The sequence below is a fragment of the Bos taurus genome, chromosome 20 (genome assembly GCF_002263795.3).
Source record: "Bos taurus isolate L1 Dominette 01449 registration number 42190680 breed Hereford chromosome 20, ARS-UCD2.0, whole genome shotgun sequence".
Classification (NCBI taxonomy): Eukaryota; Metazoa; Chordata; class Mammalia; order Artiodactyla; family Bovidae; genus Bos; species Bos taurus.
In genome coordinates, this window is record NC_037347.1 from 13,897,424 (window position 1) to 13,917,880 (window position 20,457).

The window sequence follows — 20,457 nt, forward strand, 5'->3', positions numbered from 1 at the left end:
CACTATTTACAATAGCTAGGACATGGAAGCAACGTAGATGTCCATCGACATATGAATGGATGAAGAAGCTGTGGTACATATACAATGGAATATTAGTCAGGCATAAAAAGGAATGCATTTGAGTCATTTCTAATGTTGTGGATGTACGTGGAGCGTGTTATACACAGGGAAGTTAGAAAGAGGAAAAAACCAAATGTTGTGTATTAACATGTATATACGGAATCTAGAGAAATGGTACTGATGAACCTGTTCGCAGGGGAGCAAGAGAGGCAGACACAGAGAAGAGGCTTGTGCACACAGTGGGAGAGAGAGAGAGTGGGATGAACGGAGGGAACAGCACGGAAACATAAACATTCCCATCTGTAAAGTAGATAGCCAGTGGGAATTTGCTGTATGACGCAAGGAGCTCAAACTCGGGTGCTCTGTGACAACCTGGAGAGATGGGATGGGGTGGGAGATGGAGGGAGGTTCAGGAGGGAGGGGACATACATATACCCATGGCTGGTTTCATGTTGATGTATGGCAGAAGCCAACACAACATTGTAAAGCAATTATCCGCCAATTAAAAATATTAAAAAAAAAGAATATATGCCAATTTGACTTATCTCTTGTCTACTCTAGAATGTCAGGAATGATGACAAATGCTATTGGGGGGCCTGCTGCTGGTGTTGGGGGCCTAACTGACCTGTCTAGCCTCATCCAAGCGTAAGTTTTATTTAAAATAGAAATAGTCAAAAAAACAAAAAAGGTATTTTATGTTTTACAGTTTGAGTACTTTATGTTTTACCATTTGTCTCTAAGGTAACGGGACCAAGGCTTTCTTTTTAAATTTTTATCTTTTACTGTTAGTTATCAGTGACCTCATTAGTTATTAAATTTAAAAGTGGTTCATAAATTGAAATTTTCTGCCTGAAAGGCAGGAGTCCAGAAGATTGGATCCAAGAAAAACTTTTTTAGCAAATCAGATGACAAATATCTACTTAATGAGTTTTATGTACACATATGTATTTAAAAATCATATATTGCATAGGATTTCGGATACTTTAATTCAAACTTCTGCAGTACATGTCATTGCTACAGGAACTCATTATATCTTCTCTTTACTTGAACACATTACCTCTACCTCCATCCAAGTTGCTTAGGCTACTGTGCTTTTTGAATCTGTGTGATGCTGTTACTGGAAATGTTAGTGACAAATATAATTTTTTGTTTGTGATCCACTTGCAATATGGCATTTTTAGAATGATCTTTAAGTGGCATGATTTTAGTGATACCTAACACTTGCAATTGGGAGGTACACACTCAGTAGATTGGATTAAATCTCTGCCTTTCAAAAACTCAGTTCTGTTAGGTAACTTCATAAGCATTCCCAAATAGGTGTGACACCTGCCATATGAGAGACTGACTTGATTACAAGAACAATTTACCTTGTATTATATTTGCACACATATAATAAAAAGCATATTCTTTTTAGGCCTTTGCTTATCTGTGGTTAAGCACTGGGTGGGGGAGGGGTGGATTTCACTCAATTCAGGAACTCACTTGTTAGCTTGGGTGTTTGATTTCTCATAAAGAACACTGCACTGTATTAATGGTATATGGAGGTGCTGGTACACTTGCAGATAAGTTGAATCTAAAACTTGTTTTTATAGAAAAAGTTTCCTTGGGTAGTATCCACATTGTTTGCAGTTCTTTTTGTGTTGGTATTGTGTGGTTGGAAATTCCCTAATTCATACTACTTTGCCTCTTTACTACAGGGGACAGCAGTTTGCTCAGCAGATACAGCAGCAGAATCCTGAACTCATAGAGCAACTTAGAAATCACATCCGGAGCAGGTCATTCAGCAGCAGCGCTGAAGAACATTCCTGACTTGACTGGGGCCCCTCACCCAGAATGCAGTTGGTGATGGCTCTCAAGTGTCTGCTGTAGATAGTGGCCAAAACAAAAACAAATCTAAAAAATAAATCTGTCTAGACAATAGGTTTATCACAAACAGATAACATAACATGATTATGTTATGTTGACTTGACCATAACATGATTCCTTTGTAAGCAGGTGATCAGTAGCCTTGTTAAGTGCCAGTATAGCACTTAACTGGACATGGTTCCATTTTCAAATCTTCATTGTATTTGTATACTAGACTTAATAGCAGAGTATATTTATTGAACAGTAGGGCTGTTTACTGGTGAGTTCTCTAGCACCAAATTCCCATAAGCAAACTTTTTTGAAAGGGGAGATAACTAAGAGGAAAGGATTCTCATGCTGATTTAGGAGAAATATACTTGCCACTGAGTAGCATCTTTGGAGAGAAGAAATTCGTTTTTGGGTTTAGCTTTGATAGTGCTATCAGTAGTGAAGATATGACAGGGGCCAGTACTGTCTTTAATGCTGCTTATTTTGTTGGGTGACAAAAATCTTAAGAGCTGGTGGAAAGCAGTATTCGGTGTTGTTTAGAAAAGAAAAAGATAGATGCTGTGAATGTATAGAAAGTGAATGTAGGGTGCTCAGGTTTTTTGCATAGGTCTTAACTAATCTTGCCTACAGTTTGGTATAGGTAACATTAGCATGGCCACTTATGCTAAGTACATAATAAAATACATTTAGAAATCCTTAATAATATTGGTTAGGTCAGTTGTATAACTATTCAATTTCACTAGCACAATTTCTCTAGTGACGTTACCATGGAAACTTTCAAATATATCTACATTTAAATAAGCCAATAGCTTGGCCCTTAAGGATTTCCTAAGTGGCATTTAATTATGTGCCTGCAGACACTGATTTTTTAAACTCGTAATTATTTGATGGGTTACAAAAAGTATCTGTTATTAACACTTCTTGTTCATGTTCATCCTCTGCTATAATTTGGCTTGGCATGTCACTTTTATGCTTCTTAATTTGATGCAGCTTAAACAGGGGACTTGAAATATTGTACTGAAATTAGAATACATATTAGTTAGTGAAGAGAAGTGGCATTAAGTGTTGGAATGGCTTTAACTAGAGTGATGGATGAGACTGTTCTAATTCCAGCTGGAATTTCTTGGGTTTGTTAATTATAAAATTGGTAAAGCTGGTGGACACATAATGAATTTCACAAGTGTTGTGAAAGAAAACTGAAACAGTAATACAAAATTAAATCAGTAATACTGATGACTGATTTAATTTTGTATTACTATAACTCTTTATCTCAAAAGGCTATTTGGTATTTTAAAATTTAAAAACCAACTTTCCCTTCTTTCCCTTTGTTGGATTAGAACAGTTCGTTTCACTATAATGAATAATTTCACCTTGGAATTTGTTAAAAATCCAGATTCAGGGGCATACTTTTCAACTTTATCAGGTCCTGTAATAAGGTCTGGGAATCACCATTCCACACAGCACACCAAGTGGTTCTGATGTAGGTCCCAAGGGCTCAATTTAAAAGCAACACTAGGTTAGAGATTTCTCCTCTTTTAGGTCAGCAAATATCTAAAATGCCTGGGCTCAGGATACAAGGAAGAGCTACATGAACCTACAGTTCTTTTCCAGAGAAAAGTAGGACTTAAGTCTAAGATAAGCCTTCTGAATTGTCTCCTATATTGCACTTAAATCAACTTGGGTGGTGATCTAGTGGTTAAGACGCCATACTTCCAAAGATTCTACCAGCCTACGGCGAGGGAAAAAAAAAAAAAAAAAAAAGTCAATTCTTGCTGGTGTTGCATAAGAAAAGGTTCCTAGCATAATTATCTTGAATGCATTACAGATGCTTTCAAATTGGTAAAACTGGTAAGCCTCTGAGTAGGGAAATAGAATATTAATCAACAGTATCAGAAGCGAAAGAAGGGATATCACTGCAGACCATGTAGACATTAAAAAGATAATTAGAAAATACTGTGATCAACTGTAGGTCCATATCCATGAAACAGATAAATTCTTTATAAGATACAAACTACCATAACTCACTGAAGAAATAAGGTACCTCCAGAAAAGAAAACCACAGGCCCAATTTCAATGGTGAATTCTACCAAACACTTAATATTAAATCTACACAATTTCTTCCAGCAGAAGAGGAAACACTTCCCAACTTCATTTTATTTTGCCAACTTTGATACCAAAATCAAAGACATTATAAGCAAAAATACTTTAAAACAATGTCTTTACTAATATCTGTAGTTAAAGTAGCCGTTCTTTTTACATGAAGTAATGTGGATTGGTGTATTTCTTCCATTTCATTTTTCTAGTTTGTTTCTTTTCTAATGTATCTCCCATAACACATCTAGATAATCTATCCACTTACCTGGATTTCCATTCTATTCAAGCCACTTTTGCTTTTTAAGTACTTTCATCACTTTGAAATTACTCCATTGCACGCTATTTCAAGAAGGTTTTGTGTAGCTGTATTGTGTTAGCTACTCTTAAAATTATAAAGAATGCTCCAAATGTTATTTTGCTTGTCTGAAACAAGAGGGCGTTAAAGTAAATCTTTATATACATTCTACTTAGGAATGATTGGTTTCCATTAACCACTTTTCATTATAGTAGCTGTAACTGTTATGATGCTATGTAAAATTTTTTATTGTTGTTCATTCGCTAAGTTGTGTCTGACTCTTTGTGAACCCATGGACTGTAACACGCCAGGTTCCTCTGTCCTTCACTGTCTCCTGGAGTTTGCTCAACTTCATGTCCATTGAGTTGGTGATGCTATCTAACCATCTCATCCTTTGCTGCCCCCTTCGCCTTTTGCCTTCAATCTTTCCCAGCATCAGGGTCTTTTCCATTGTAAATGTAAAATTTACAATGTCCTTTGTATGCAAATGACATTTCTACTTAATGTACCAAATTGGTTATCTAATTTTTATAATATGGTTTAAACAGATCCTTTCTAAGATGACATTATGTAACCTTTACTTAACGAAGGAACAATATGTGTCTAGGTTATTGCTTATAAAAAAGGGAGGCTTTGTAACTAAGTCAAATTATATAGCAGAATCCCAAGTGACCATCATGTCACTTTTAAAATTTGAATGGAGTGAAACAGAAGGTTCAGTCATGAGAAGACACCTTGAAAGCTACTGAAGTATCCAGTGCAGGGCTATAAAGTCTTATTTCATCATTTAATCAATTGTACTCATTTTGGAGAAAAGACTGTCTTTGGACAAAGACAATTTTACACTGCTTGCACTTTATTTTGCACGGACGTTTCATTAATTACCTCTTCAATTTAAGGGCAAATCTCATTCAGAATACAGCTTTCATTTTGGACCAAACAATTTGTCATGGCAATAAATAATTATGCATTTAAGAAAAAACAATTTTTGTATTTGACTTAATGCATTTACATTTAAGCAGTTATATACACACGCTTGAATTTCAACTTAAGTTTTTATTTAACAGCATTAGTTTTTGTTTCAAAGTATTGAAACTTTTATTACATCCATGTTGCAAAGTTGTTTATAGTCTTAATTTCCTCACTGTTTTGTATATGACGTAAGTAAATTAATGTGATTACATGCAGAAACAGTTTTGTAATAATAATACATGATGTAGAGTTCAAAATCAAGTATCAGAAGCTGGAAATCCTTTAAGTATGCCTTAAAAAAAAAGTGGTTTATTTTTCAATGGGAAAAAACAGGACTTTCTTGGCTTAGAATTAGAAAATGATCAGGCTTCTTAGCTTAGAGTTATCTGAGTAATTGACAGTTTAAGAAATAAAACCAATTCTTATCTGCTTTTAGTAACTGAAAGTTAAACATTTCTGTTTGTATGCACACAAAAATGCAGATGTCAATATGATAATTTTGAAAACTAGAAAAATTCATACCGTTAGCAAATACAAGATTATATGAGGACCACTGCAGTTGTTTTAAATTTTTTTTGTTGACTGAGGAAAAAGCTGGTGTTAACGAAAATACTCCTAAATAAAGTAAGATGAGAATTCTAAAGTTTTAAAAAACAACTGTATCTTCTAGATTGAGGTCAGCAAACTGTGGCCTGCAGGTCAAGTCCAGCCGGCTGCTTGTTTTTGCAAATGCTGTGGTACAATTTTTGCCTAAAGTGAAAGTCGCTCGGTTGTTTCTGACCCTTTGCAACCCCATGGACTATAGCCTACCAGGCCCCTCTGTCCACTGAATTCTCCAGGAAAGAATACGGGAGTGGGTAGCCATTCCCTTCTCCAGGGGATCTGCCTGCCCAGGGATTGAACCTGGGTCGCCTCCACTGCAGGCAGATTCTTTACTGTCTGAGTCACTAGAGCCTACTGGCTGCTTTTGTATTACAACCGCAGAGTAGTTTCAGCAGAAACCTCGGGGCCTGCAAGGTCTAACATATGCAATACCTGGCCCTTTACATGAAAAGTTTACTGACCATTGTTCAAGATACCTGCTAGGGACACATGGCCTCAAATGTAGAGCTTTTGGGGAATAAAGTCCAATCGTCATTTAAGGTGAAACAAAATCACATGTGCAGAAAATATACAAATGTTCATTTGGAATATAACTCACAAGATAAAATCAGTAGATGGTTCTTTTCAAAACAAATATTTAATATTTTAACTTTTATAGGAAAGAAATTTAAATAACATACTTATTTTTACTGTTGATCATTTTACAAAGGTGACAAAAATACAGAAAATTCTGGGCAACTCAATGAAAAGTGTAACACTGGACATTTTCTTCAACTTTCCACTTTAATGGCCGAAGATACCACACAGACTTGTGCGATGTCATCGTATTCATATGTTCTCTTTAAGAATGTGTCTGTTAGTCTTAAGCCGGAGACGCTCTATTGAGAGAAAAACACAGACCCAAGTTTTCATTCATTGGTAATGACCAGAGAAAGAATGGATATAATAAATGACTATGGGTTAATAGCCCCTAAATACTGAAATTACTGAAGAGATAGCATACTTGCAGTCCTTGTACTGAAGACAGTAGTGTGAGGGCAAGGCAGAGAGAGGAACTTGGATGGAGCTTTCCAAGTTGTCTTCCTGAAATGCCACACCAGTGGATAGAATTGGTATTGCACATTTCCAAAACAAGATCCATTGTTCTTTCACTGCTGGAGGAATCAGAAAAATAGGAATAAATCTTGTTCCTTTCACAAAGGGATACCGCAATATTTCTAAATCACACTTCGAAAACAAGATCCATCGTTCTTTCACTGCTGGAGGAATCAGAAAAACAGGAATAAATCTTGTTCTTTTCACAAAGGGGATACTGCAATGTTTCTAAATCACTATTGCCAGTGAATTTCTTTTCATGGTATCCAGCTGCAAACCAGGAACAGAAATGAAAATCTATCATATCGTTTTTATTTCACTTAGAATCAGGAAAATCAAAGGACACGGTTTTGTTCTGGAGTTTACAGTGGCACTGAGACTAATCTGCCTGTCTGGATGGAGGCCTTCTGGTTCTGTATTGAACACTGGCTCCCTGATGCTGATCTGTTAAGAGTTTTGCCATTTCTCTGGGAGACTTCCAGACATCTGTGTCTAATCTTGTTGCTATGCATCCTTCCTATTTCTGTTAGATACTCTGTAGGAAAGAGAATCGGAGAAGGCAATGGCACCCCACTCCAGTACTCTTGCCTGGAAAATCCCATGGATGGAGGAGCCTGGAGGGCTGCAGTCCATGGGATTGCTGAGGGTCGGACACAACTGAGCGACTTCACTTTCACTTTTCACTTTCATGCACTGGAGAAGGAAATGGCAACCCACTCCAGTGTTCTTGCCTGGAGAATCCCAGGGACGGGGGAGCCTGGTGGGCTGCCGTCTATGGGGTCGCATAGAGTTGGGTACGACTGACGTGACTTAGCATAGCATAGGAAAGAGAATGAAAAACTGAGGCTGGTCCAGTGCTTTTTCTATTTAATCTACGTTCCTTTACCATGCAGTGTGTGCTCAGTCGCTTCAGTTGTGTCCGACTCTTTGTGACCCTATAGACTGTAGCCCGCCAAGCTTCTCTGTCCATGGGATTCTCCAGGCAAAAATACTGGAGTGGGTTGCTGTGCCCTCCTCCAGGAGATCTTCCTGACATAGGGATCAAACCCGTGTCTCCTGCACTGCAGGCAGATTCTTTACCCACTGAGGCACCTTGGAAGCCCTTACCACGCAGATAACATAGCAAATGACTGGCAAGATTTACAAGTAAAACTATTCAGGTATTCACTTGACATGAAAAAGACTACTTCTCCTTATAATTGATACCACCAGTTCAATTAAACTTGTTAAGTTAAAAAAACACTTTTAGTGAAAGTATGTGCATTGTTCTTAAAACCAAAAGTTTCATAATGAAAAATGGTCTGCTACTCTACCACCACGCTTGACTTACTTTCAACTCTTTCAACTCTTTTTCTCTCCTTAGTTGGCTCCACATTTTAAAATACTCATTTAAAATTTAAACTTGAACTTTAGATGTATTGATTTAACGATACTTAGCTTTTATGTGTCTCTGTCTCCCCGCTAAAATTTGAAATGTTCAGTGTGCGCCACAGCCCAGTTTAGGTGCAATGCATGACTTTCCTCATTACATTCCACAAAGATCCAGTAAGAGCAGATTACAGGTATGTGTCTGTGTGTGTTGTGGGTTGGTAGTAATCCCATTTTTATAGATGAAGAAACTGAAGATCTAAGAAATAAGTGCTTTTTAGAAAACTTTTTTGAATTACCAAAAGGTAAAGTGAATACTCAAACTGTTATTTCTTTATTTGTTACAGCATTCTGTCATTTGGTGAATAACTGATTTTTTATAACTCAAAAAACACAAAACAAATAATCCAAAAGCAGACCCATAAAGGGTACTTGTAGCACAAACTCTTTATCCTGTGTGTGTTTTTTACTGAGCTCCTATGATGTGGCAGGCACTGCACTTATAATGCTGGTAAGACATGATCTCTTCCCTTAAATTATTTGCAATCCAATACAGAAGAGACTAGTGATTAACTATAGAAATATATCAGTATCACAAAAAAACTATATTACAATTTGCTATGATTATGTGTGAGAAGGTCTAGGAAGCATCACAGGGTAAGTACGTATTTTGAAGGATAAATGCTTATCTTCCTAATACCATCAAGTTGTAAAGGGATATAGAATTAAAAAGGATTATACATTCAGACTATGATGATTTGGATTCATTACTGTGATATCAAAATGCCCCAATGGCAACCCACTCCAGTATTCTTGCCTGGAGAATCCCATGGACAGAAGAGCCTGGCAGGCTAAGGTCCATAGGGCTGCAAAGAGCCAGATACAACTGAAACGACTTAGCGTGAATGCACCAAATAGTACTACAAGGAGCAGCAGTGATAGGACTGGGATTTAATCCTAGGTTTTTCTGGCCTCAAAACCCTATGCTCTTTGCTTCTCAATAGCTAGATTATACTCTATTATCAAAGTCCTGTTTTCCAGTCTATGGCTATCCCTTATATTAAATTCATATGTACTTTTTAGTTTCTTAATACTAAAGATACGGCTCAGGTATAAATATGGCTCAGAAAAATCTATCTTATTACAGTAAATCTATAATGTATTATTCCGTAAGAACCTACTAGTTCATGTTTAGTAATCTGAAGTATGAAAGGAGTGTAAACAATGAAATGAACACGGACCTTGAAGTCAAATACACTGGTTTCAAACTCTGATCCCATCTTTTCTAGCTCTCTGAGACTGAATAAGCCACAAGCTCTGAGTTAGCTTGCTCTTGCAAAGAATGTGAATAATTAATACCTACCTCACAGGTACAGAAATAAATAGGGTAGGACCTAATAGGGTAGGACCTCTAAAATATGTAATGTTAGCTACCAGATGAAGAACTTTATAGTATTCAATGGCAATATCAGAGAAGACTACGTGGCAAGAGGAAACTTACAAGAAGATAGCATATTTAAAAGAAAGCTGTGGTACATACACACTATGGAGTATTACTCAGCCATTAAAAAGAATACATTTGAATCAGTTCTAATGAGATGGATGAAATTGGAGCCTATTATACAGAGTGAAGTAAGCCAGAAAGAAAAACACCAATACAGTATACTAACGCATATATATGGAATTTAGAAAGATGGTAACGAAAACCCTGTATGTGAGATAGCAAAAGAGACACAGATGTACAGAACAGTCTTTTGGACTTTGTGGGAGAGGGAGGTGGGGATGATTAGGGAGAATGGCATTAAAACATGTATAATATCATATAAGAAGTGAATCACCAGTCCAGGTTTGATACAGGAAGCTTGGGGCTGGTGCACTGGGATGACCCAGAGGGATGGTATGGGGAGGGAGGTGGGAGGGGGGTTCAGGATGGGGAACACGTGTACACCCGTGGCAGATGCATGTTGATGTATGGCAAAACCAATACAATATTGTAAAAAAAAACAAAAAACCATTTGGCAACTCAAAAAAATAATAATAAAACAATGTGCTTGTAAAAAAAAAAAAAGCTTTAAGAAGTCGCTTAGGTAAAAATGAAAGGATGTCCATCCACAAATATTGGCATTACCTGCAGTTTGTTATTTTACAAGTAATATGAAAAGGTTCTTCAAGGTTTACAGTATCTGGGATTGCCTCCAAAGACAACCTAACATCTCCATAACCTGGAGCCTATGAGAAAAGAAATATAGTTAATATACATCTATTATATCTATTATAAAAACCTTTCCATTTTAAAAGAGTACCACAGTCCTACTGTTATCCATTCTAACTTCTTTTGCTGCTACTATTGAAAAATAGCACTAGAGACTCTGACTGTTTTTGTTATAATTACTCCATGTTTAGTAAAGTTGAAATGAGTCTCATAGGCAAATAGTAAAGCAATTTCAGGGAGTCTGATCTAAGGGGAAGCTGTTCCAAAGATACTTACTGTAGCTTATAGAAACATAACTGCATAGGTGAGGTTATTGCCTAAACAGGTAGAGGAAGACACTGAAATAAATGGAAGACACTGAAGCAGCAAATCATGTCTGTTCTACAAGATTCACTGATATGGACAGACAGTAGAATCAAAATGCCATGACAGCATGATAGCTAATGGCTATGTTTTAAACTAGGCCCAGTGGTAATCTCTTTTTTCAATTTTTACCTCAAATAGTAAAAGTAAATTTTAGAACGTATCTCAGCAGGTAATATTCAGTATAAATAGAGGATTCTGTAGCATATTTTCACTAGCACAAGAAAAAGAAGGCTGGTCGCTATCCATACTCTCAGAGTAGAAATTAGATAAAGTATCCAACCAGTGTTTACAAGATAATTTGAGTGGGACTCACATGAGTTTCAGATAACTGACATTTTAAACATCTTTAAAAAAAGAATGAACTGAGTAGGTAAATACAGTATAAGTCCAAGAGTTCCAAAACATTGCAAAAAGAAAGAGATAACTCTAATATAGTGGAAGTCAGATAACAATGAGCATGAAAAAAAAAGAAGAAAAAAAAACAAACAATGAGCATGAATTACCATATGAGGAAACAACTGATATATAGTTATTTTAATTTGTTTGGTAAAGTAAAAAAGTTCTTAACATGGTAGAAAGCCATGTACGATGGATAAATTAACATCTGAACATTTCCTATTCATATCAATACCAATTTTCTACCTAGGTATCAGTGAAATTATTTGTCTTTTATTCTCTGGTAATATTAATGCCTTTTATAGTGCTCTGATTTTAGTGACAGACCTAGGGAAATTTAACTTGTTCTAACTATCTGAATCTCCAACATGCCAAAACCCCCTTCAGTGTTTTCTCTAGACTCACCATTCTTTGAAGTTGGCTGGTCTGTAATCTTCCCCTTTCACCTAGATTTGTTTTCCATACTATATCCAATTTTCCAATTACCGTTACTCCCTTAATGATGCCTGCTTTTTCTGCAAACTCCTTCTTGGGTTTTAGGCAGTATAAGTACTGGCGTGTATCCATCGGCTGCAAATATGCTCTTGACCCAAATGTAGTTACACTGAGGGGTGAAGACAGAGATGGAAAAATTCTCTAGAATCTTTTAAAAGAAAAACCATGGCTGTGATGGTTCCTTTGGATAGGACCTGAATGATCTACCATCCAAAGATCTAGAATACAACAGGTCAGTGGTTTCAATACAAATGAAAAGAACTTGAACTGAGAGGACTTATTTTTCTTTAATTTTTTTCAGTTGATAGGAAAATCTTCAGATTCTTTATAATAGAATGCAATATATTATCTAAAGTATTGGACGTATATCAGTTAACTGAAAAAATGCAATAGAAATCAGAACCTTCAGTATCTTGTCCCTTTTCTCTAAAATTATGAACAAAAATAAACAAACATACCCTAAACTAAGGAATCATTTTCAAATGAATAAAAGGATCAGGCAAAGAGGGGAAAAATATTGTTTTCCTCTGTCGGGGTATGAGAGGCTACACACTTTACTGTATTCTAACATAATAAAAGTAAAATTTCCATTCTTGATTAATAAAATCAGGTATTTCTCCAGCTATTACCTTCTTATATATATTAATGTTGATCTTACATTTATTTATTCTTTTTATAAATTACTCATAGATGTGTATTTCATTTTTGTAAAAAATTAAATCATCTATTCCTATGCTCGCTCCTTTTGATGTTGAGGGAATACATCATCTTGAAACTTACTGTTCACTCTAACTTTTCCATCGTTCCTTCCCATGTCTCAATTCTATCATTTGCAGGATAAAGGATGAAATGTTCCATATTTATCTGAGTTACTATGAAAATTGAAAGAATAAGTGCTCCATGTACAAATGGTAAAGATCTTATTTTTATGTGAAGGGAGAGCTGATAGACCATGAGAGAATTTAAGGGCAGTGAAATTATTTTAAAAGGTAAAGTCATGATGGCTATGTCATTACATTTGTCAAAACTCATAGAATGCACAACACAGAAAGTGAACACGAATGTAAACTGGATTTTAGTTAATAGTAAGTATCAATACTGATTCGCTGATTGTAAAAAATGCACCAAGTTAAAATATAAACAGTATGGGGCCCTGTAAGTGGGGAGGGCGCATGAGAACGCTGCACTTTCTGATAAATTTTTCTATAAATTTAAAAATTCTCTTCTAAAATAAAGTCTATTAATTAAAAAAATCATAAATCACCCAAGAGTAACAATGATAGAAAAGTTCATGTCTTTTAAAATAAAAACAAATAGTTCACAATTCATATTTACCATTCTCCAGCTTGGTTGACTGAATTTAATTCTGCTACATTGTACATTATAGATGGCTCCAATGAAACTTTCTCCATAAACATAGGTGAGGTTGTAATATTCTGAATCTGGGCTTCAAGAAATACTTCATCAGTCTGAAAAAAAAAATCCACCAAAGTATGATGGTGTTTAAAGTATTTACCTCAACAACAATATCTAATTTATTTGAAGAAAAAACATTAACCATAAATGTGATTAGTTCATGCCTGCAAATCAAAGTTATCATAATTAATGCAAGAAAAGAAATCTTTATCCTAACATAATTAACAGGGGCAAAGTCAAGTGTTAGTCAACTGATAAGTTATCAAACAATGGATGGGGGATAACTATAATATTTTTTTGAATTGACATCCAAAAATGTTTAACTGGAATTTCATTCACATATATCTTAAAATTTCTGGTAAGTTATTCAAATGTGAAAATGCAATCTAGGATAATGAATACACCTGTGCACTTAGCATTTCAGAAATGTGTTAAGATAATTAGGTCTTTGTTATACTATTTCAGCATAATTTAACTTAATTTTCATTATTATTTCAAATTAGATAGTATAGTGAATAATCTATTTTATAATCTTATAGGATTTAACTTTATAAAGCAATTATTTTAGTGTTCATTAGTGATTCCCCAGTTTATTGTTAAGTGTATATTCAGGGCAAAAAACAAGTGAGTTATACTTGAAATCTTTGAGTTTTTAAATCAAAGAAAAGGTACTTTGTAGTCTTACTGACAGATACAGCAGTATTTCAGTCATGGGGTAATTACATATGTACTTTTACATAATTTTTAAAATTCCCTAATTATGCTAAACATTCTTTTATGCTATTTTGTTATTTTGGGGGATATATAATGGCAGGATAACAGACAACTTGCCTCTTTTTTGATACAAACATATATAAAATGGTATACTAAGGATATTCTAGAATTACTTTATTCAAAAAGTTTCATAGTAATATATATACAGAAATAAAATAAACTATGACCAAAAAATGTTGGCACTTGGCTTTTTTAACACTAAATCCATAAAAATGGAAATTATTTGCAAATTATAATGATGGAATTATAATTTAATATATTATTATTTTGTCCTGGGTACATGTGCCCTAATAAAATAGAAATATAATGATTTATCAGTTTAAAAGAAAGTACACATTCAACAGCACTTTATTTTTTCTCAAAAAAACAAAAAGTAAATATATCCCATCAATCCATTGCTTAAAAAAAATAACCATAGACCCACATTTCAAATTTAAAAATTCAATTTCTGCATAAGTTTAGAAGAGCTTAGATAAAATGAAAGGAAAAACAAGCAGCATAATGGAAAATTAAGTTAGTTTGAACAGTTAGTATAAAGTTACTTGACACTTAAAAAATTAAGAATTCAGTGCTAAGACAGTTTTTATTGTGTATATAATTTATAAGCAAATGTTGCTTATATTAAACAGAAATTTGAAAATATGATTTTAACCAACTTGGGAAAATTTAATTTTCTTCAGTTTACTGTTAAAGGGCCATCTTTACCTGACCCAGAATTAAGACTAAAACCACTGTGCATTTGAAGATGAATTTCAACTACACAGTTCATTCAAAGATGTGAAGGATCACAGGATATTTTATGTTAAGATGTTGAAAATTCGAAGGCTATTGAAACAAGGCTAACAAGGCCTCTTTTAAAAAATACTACAGAAAACACACTAATATAAGAATATAATTGTTTCAATATGACAATTTAGTCTTTGACGTATACTTTCTCATATAATAAGACAATCAATATAATATAAAAAGTACAAATTATATACATATTTTCAAAGTCACATAAGTATATTCACAACTAACTTTGTTTTTCCACTATGTTTTGTATGGAGAGATTAATTAGGCAAAGTCAAAAAGTGGTAAGTAAGAAAAGCATATAAATTTATAATAAAAAATCAAATTACCACAGAACTGAGGTCACTCTAATGGAAAAATAAAAAGAAAAATTAGAAAAATCAGATTAAATGTTAAAGGAAAAGAATAACTTTAAAATTAAATGCATTTCTGCATTTTTTAAATTTACTAAACAAGACAGCATTAGTAAAACAAGGACGTAAACAGAAAGTAACACAAAGAAATATGACAAATCATTTTTCTAAAAAGGTGAAAATGCTAAGGTTAAATGAATAGAAAGAACACTGCAGGTGAACACTTAAACAGGAGCAAATACTCAAGGGCATACTTTAGGGGAGAGAGGCATATCCCGTGCCTTTATAATTCTTTAAATTCTTACCACTTTGTAATTCTTCATAGATTACTTAGGATGGGTATACAAATATCTGCCACATTCAGGACAGATACTGTATAGCTTCTTCTAAATTTATCTAATAATGGGATCTTACACTTCAGGGAATGCTGAACTAGACCACTTCAAACAATTGAGAGTTAACAGATTTCATAGTTCGTCTTCTTTTCATATATATATATATATATATATATATATAGCCAAAGTTGGAGAAGGCAATGGCACCCTATTCCAGTACTCTTGCCTGGAAAATCCCATGGACGGAGGAGCCTGGTAGGCTGCAGTACATGGGGTTGCTAAGAGTTGGACACGACTGAGCAACTTCACATTCATTTTTCACTTTCATGCATTGGAGAAGGAAATGGCAACCCACTCCAGTTGGGTTGCCTGGAGAATCCCAGGGACGGGGGAGCCTGGTGGGCTGCCGTCTATGGGGTCGCACAGAGTTGGACACAACTGAAGCGACTTAGCAGCAGCAGCTAAAGTTGCTTATTTCCCATGGGCCATCTCAAATGTCAGCTCTTTCATCAAACATCAAGCTGGAAATCATTTTTCACCTATGTTCCCAGAGTATAAGTACACTTCATGATCAGGGTGGGTGGGGGTGCTTACACTGTGATATCAAGTCATATCAAGTGCTAAGTCACTTCAGTCATGTTCGACTCTTTGTGACCCCATGGATTGTAGCCCACCAGGCTCCTCTGTCCATGAGATTTTCCAGGCAAGAATACTGGAATGGGTTGCCATTTCCTTCTCCAGGGGATCTTCCCCGCCCAGGTGATTGAACCTGGGCCTCCCGTACTGCAGGCAAACTCTACCGCCTGAGCCACCAGGGAAGCACTGTTATGTCTCCTCCACTAAATCTAAGTGCTATGAGGATAGGGAAGATTTCAGTTTATATTTATTTCTCTTCAGTACCTTGCATAGAGCACTATACTCAGCAGGTAACCAAAGGTTTGAAGCCTAGCTTCTTATATCATTTTTTTTCCCTAGCAAAGCTTTCTTAAACTTGTTTTCCTTTTGGTAATTCACATAGTATTTTTAGATGCAGCATAAAAAAACATGTTTGCGACAAATGTGGGGCTAACAATAGTTGTCAGGTAAGGTCTATGGAATAGTGTAATAAACTATTGAAACTAGTATGCTTAACTAACTCCCAAATTTCCTAGTTGGGGTTAAAAGAATCTGCTTTATGCCACAGGCAGGACAGTATTAGTTTGCCTAATAGGTAATACCTAATGTATTAGAAAGATCCTAAATGCTATTTGCTCACTCCTCATTTTTAAAGAAATGTCACTTTCAAAATTCAGAATTTTATGAAAATTTTTTAGCTGAAGTTTGTTGGCAAAGTCTACATTAAAGATCATGTCTATATGTAATGTTAATTGAAAAAGCAAAATTGTTACTATAAGAACAGAATATTATATACAAATGAGTAAAGACTGAAAGAGAAAACTGGTTAATGAAGAATCAATTACTTTTTTGCTGTGGTAAACTTGTGGGTTTCTTCCTTTTTTCTTGGGGAGTATGTTACTTTTATGTTATTTATGGAATTATTAGGAATTAAAAAAATTTGCAATTCACCCTTAATATTGGTGTGATGAAACTACTTGACAAGTACCCTCATGTACCACCATATTTCAACAAAGAAAACTTAAAATAGTTTAGTATGTGCTTTCCTAGGAGTCAGTTACAGGAAAAAAAAGACCCACCTACATATTTGTTTTTAATTTTCCAAACTGTTTTTTCTAATAGAATAGTTACCAATCTCCCCTCATACTATGAATGAAATCTTTTCCAGCAAAATAATAAATTAAGACTATTTAAGTACATATATTACTAATAACAAAAAAAGGTAGAACAAATATGTATTATCCCAATTCTCCTATCCCTCCCCACAAAGAAACATCAACTCTTTAAACATCTAATAATCTCCTTGATGAGACTGAATCCTGCCATCAAATAGTGATATGTATACTCTTCACTACATACTCAATGTTCCACTTGCACCTCTGCTTGGAACACCTTCACTGCTCTGACACTACATTTCCAGCACCTATTCCTTCTGGACTCTGAGGCAGTTCTCTTTCTTTACCATGAAGCTTTCTTAGACTACTCCAGAATCTCATTCCCAGAGTTCCTGTAGCACATTTTTTTGTACCAGTCTCTCTAGTCTCACTATATACTATACTAGTAACTTTTTTATTTTATGCACTTTTTTCTTTTCTCCTGATAGGTTTTTACTTCAGGGTTAGGTTCCTTATCTTAGATGTTTTGGTATGCCCAGCTGTAGCACAAACTTTATAGTGAATAAAAACTCTGAGATGCTGATGGTAAAAATAATATTATCAAATTTGACATGTGACTACAAATTTCTTATCACCTGGTTTTGGAGTAACAGACATAATTTGCATTTCAAAATGCTATATTTGAATATCTCTGAGTTTATCATTATGATCTGAAACACATGATTTTTCGGGAGTAAGAGGCCCAATAGGAAATCTGTTTTTTCTGGAATTCTAGATACCAGGATAAAATAGAATTTTGTAAAAGAAATTCAAGAATTAAACCTTTTCCTTATAACAAATTATATTCTATATCTTTTGTTAGAACAGAAGATAATCTTCTATTCTAAAAGTTACTCTTTTCTATATTTTTGCCAAATTTGTTTCTCCTAAGGAGAAATTCAAATCATTCACTAAACTTAGCAATCTCACACTGACTTTTCAGGACAAAGAATTTAATGTATTGAGTTCTACTTAATATTTTTCTATATAAATATTAAATATTTTTTGCAGGTTTAGATCTACTACTTCAATTTTTGCAATATCACAACAACATTTATAAATATTTAACAGATTGCTAATGTTTTTAGACAGGAACAACAACTATTAAATGGAAGCATAGGGTCATCATTTAATGAAAGGAGGTGAAAGCCTCAAAGTTAATGAGAATAAAAATCAAGGCATATTGATTCCATGTAAATTGAAAACAGCAGATTAAAAGAGATCTGCAGTGAAATTAATCACTTGTGATTTAACTTTATGCTCATTTTTCACAAGTAATTTGTAGTCATATCAGCAATTTACTCTGATATGAAAAGAAATATAATACATGAGAATTTTAGTCAGATAAGATCTTAATGTTGAACATGAAATCCCATTAGGTGCTCACACTTACCTCTGCATTGTAAAATTTGGTTTTCACATCCAATGGTTTGAGAACCTAGTTGAATAAAGCATACCAATCAAAGAAGATTATTATCATTTGGCCATTTGTTTATTTATTTTTAATTAAATTTATTTATTTTAATTGGAGGTTAATTACTTTACAATATTGTATTGGTTTTGCCATACATCAACATGAATCCGTCATGGGTGTACACATGCTCCCCATCCTGAACCCCCCTCCATCCTTCCGCCCCGTACCATCCCTCTGGGTCATCCCAGTGCACCAGCCCCAAGCATCCTGTATCCTACATCGAACCTAGACTGGTGATTTGTTTCTTATATGATATTATACATGTTTCAATGCCATTATCCCAAATCATCCCACCCTCTCCCTCTCCCACAGAGTCCAAAAGACTGTTCTATACATCTGTGTCTCTTTTGCTGTCTCGCATACAGGGTTATCATTACCATATTTCTAAATTCCATATATAAGCGTTAGTATACTGTATTGGTGTTTTTCTTTCTGGCTTACTAGAGACAATCTCTTTAATAAGTGGTGCTGGGAAACCTGGTCAACCACTTGCAAAAGAATGAAACTAGAACACTTTCTAACACCATACACCAAAATAAACTCAAAATGGATTAAAGATCTAAACTTAAGACCAGAAACTACAAAATTCCTAGAGGAGAACATAGGCAAAACACTCTCCGACATAAATCACAGCAGGATCCTCTAAGACCCACCACCCAGAATATTGGAAATAAAAGCAAAAATAAACAAATGGGACCTAATTAAAATTAAAAGCTTCTGCACAACAAAGGAAACTATAAGCAAGGTGAAAAGACAGCCTTCAGAATGGGAGAAAATAGTAGCAAATGAAGCAACTGACAAACAACTAATCTCAAAAATATACAAGCAACTCCTTGCAGCTCAATTCCAGAAAAATAAACGACCCAATCAAAAAATGGGCCAAAGAACTAAATAGACATTTCCTAAAGAAGACATACAGATGGCTAACACATGAAAAGATGCTCAACATCACTCATTATCAGAGAAATGCAAATCAAAACCACAATGAGGTACCATTTCACGCCAGTCAGAATGGCTGTGATCCAAAAGTCTACAAGCAATAAATGCTGGAGAGGGTGTGGAGAAAAGGGAACCCTCTTACACTGCTGGTTGGCCATTTATTTTGCTTATTTTTTTTAAATCTTGGGTTTATGCTTGTCAAAGGCATTTTCCAATTTTAATTGTAATAGACTTTTCAAATGGATATGCAATATTCTTGTAAAAACAAAAACAAACAAAAACAATCCCAAAGGCATTTTAAAAGAAGCTACCATAATTTCTTTACTGGGTGACAATTACATGAGTTATATGGATTTACACTTCACAGTATTTTGCTAAACTGAACACATATATGTTTGTGTATTTTTCTCTACATATTTCACTAAGTATATTTATCAAAATAAACAATCAAACCTTTTATTTTCTTTTAAAAGACATGCAAAATCTTAAACAGATGAGTGATAACAAAAGCAATAACAACAAAGCAATAATAATTTTTTTCTTCCTATCGATAGTACTTTTTCTTCCACGTACAGAGGAGTAAAAAATATATATAGTGTCATATCTAAATCTACATAACTGTATATGGTCATCTCATTTCCCTATCCATACACACAGATGCGTTAAAACAGTGGTTTTAAATTATTCTTTGATTATGGACTTTGAAAACTGTGTATTAATAAAAACTTCTAACTGCAATTTCAGTGACTCATGATTTCTCTGAAGGAAGCTTGGTCCACTTAACCCAAATCAATA

At 34.6% G+C, this 20,457-nt stretch overlaps 2 protein-coding genes across 9 annotated transcripts in view; one reads left to right on the plus strand and one right to left on the minus strand.

Moving 5' to 3' along the window:
- Positions 1–3,129, plus strand: part of SGTB (small glutamine rich tetratricopeptide repeat co-chaperone beta) — a 46,897-nt gene extending 43,768 nt beyond the window's left edge. For 2 of the 3 annotated variants that reach the window (XM_024981366.2, XM_010816731.4), the window contains exons 10-11: positions 622–705; positions 1,758–3,129. In XM_024981366.2, the coding sequence (XP_024837134.1) occupies positions 622–705; positions 1,758–1,869 (196 nt within the window). In that variant the 3' untranslated portion in view covers positions 1,870–3,129. The remainder of the gene's footprint in view (positions 1–621; positions 706–1,757) is intronic. The other variant, NM_001192791.1, reaches the window with a different exon arrangement.
- Positions 3,130–5,339: 2,210 nt separating this feature from the next.
- TRAPPC13 (trafficking protein particle complex subunit 13) overlaps positions 5,340–20,457 on the minus strand; it is a 35,638-nt gene continuing 20,520 nt past the window's right edge. Inside the window, exons 7-13 of one of the 6 annotated variants that reach the window (XM_005221448.5) lie at positions 18,643–18,687; positions 15,122–15,139; positions 13,146–13,279; positions 11,721–11,919; positions 10,470–10,570; positions 6,882–7,032; positions 5,340–6,756 (exon numbers count right to left, since the gene is read on the minus strand). In XM_005221448.5, coding sequence (XP_005221505.1) covers positions 6,649–6,756; positions 6,882–7,032; positions 10,470–10,570; positions 11,721–11,919; positions 13,146–13,279; positions 15,122–15,139; positions 18,643–18,687 — 756 coding nt within the window. In that variant the 3' untranslated portion in view covers positions 5,340–6,648. The other 5 variants (NM_001101940.1, XM_005221450.5, XM_005221449.5 and 2 more) reach the window with 5 other exon arrangements.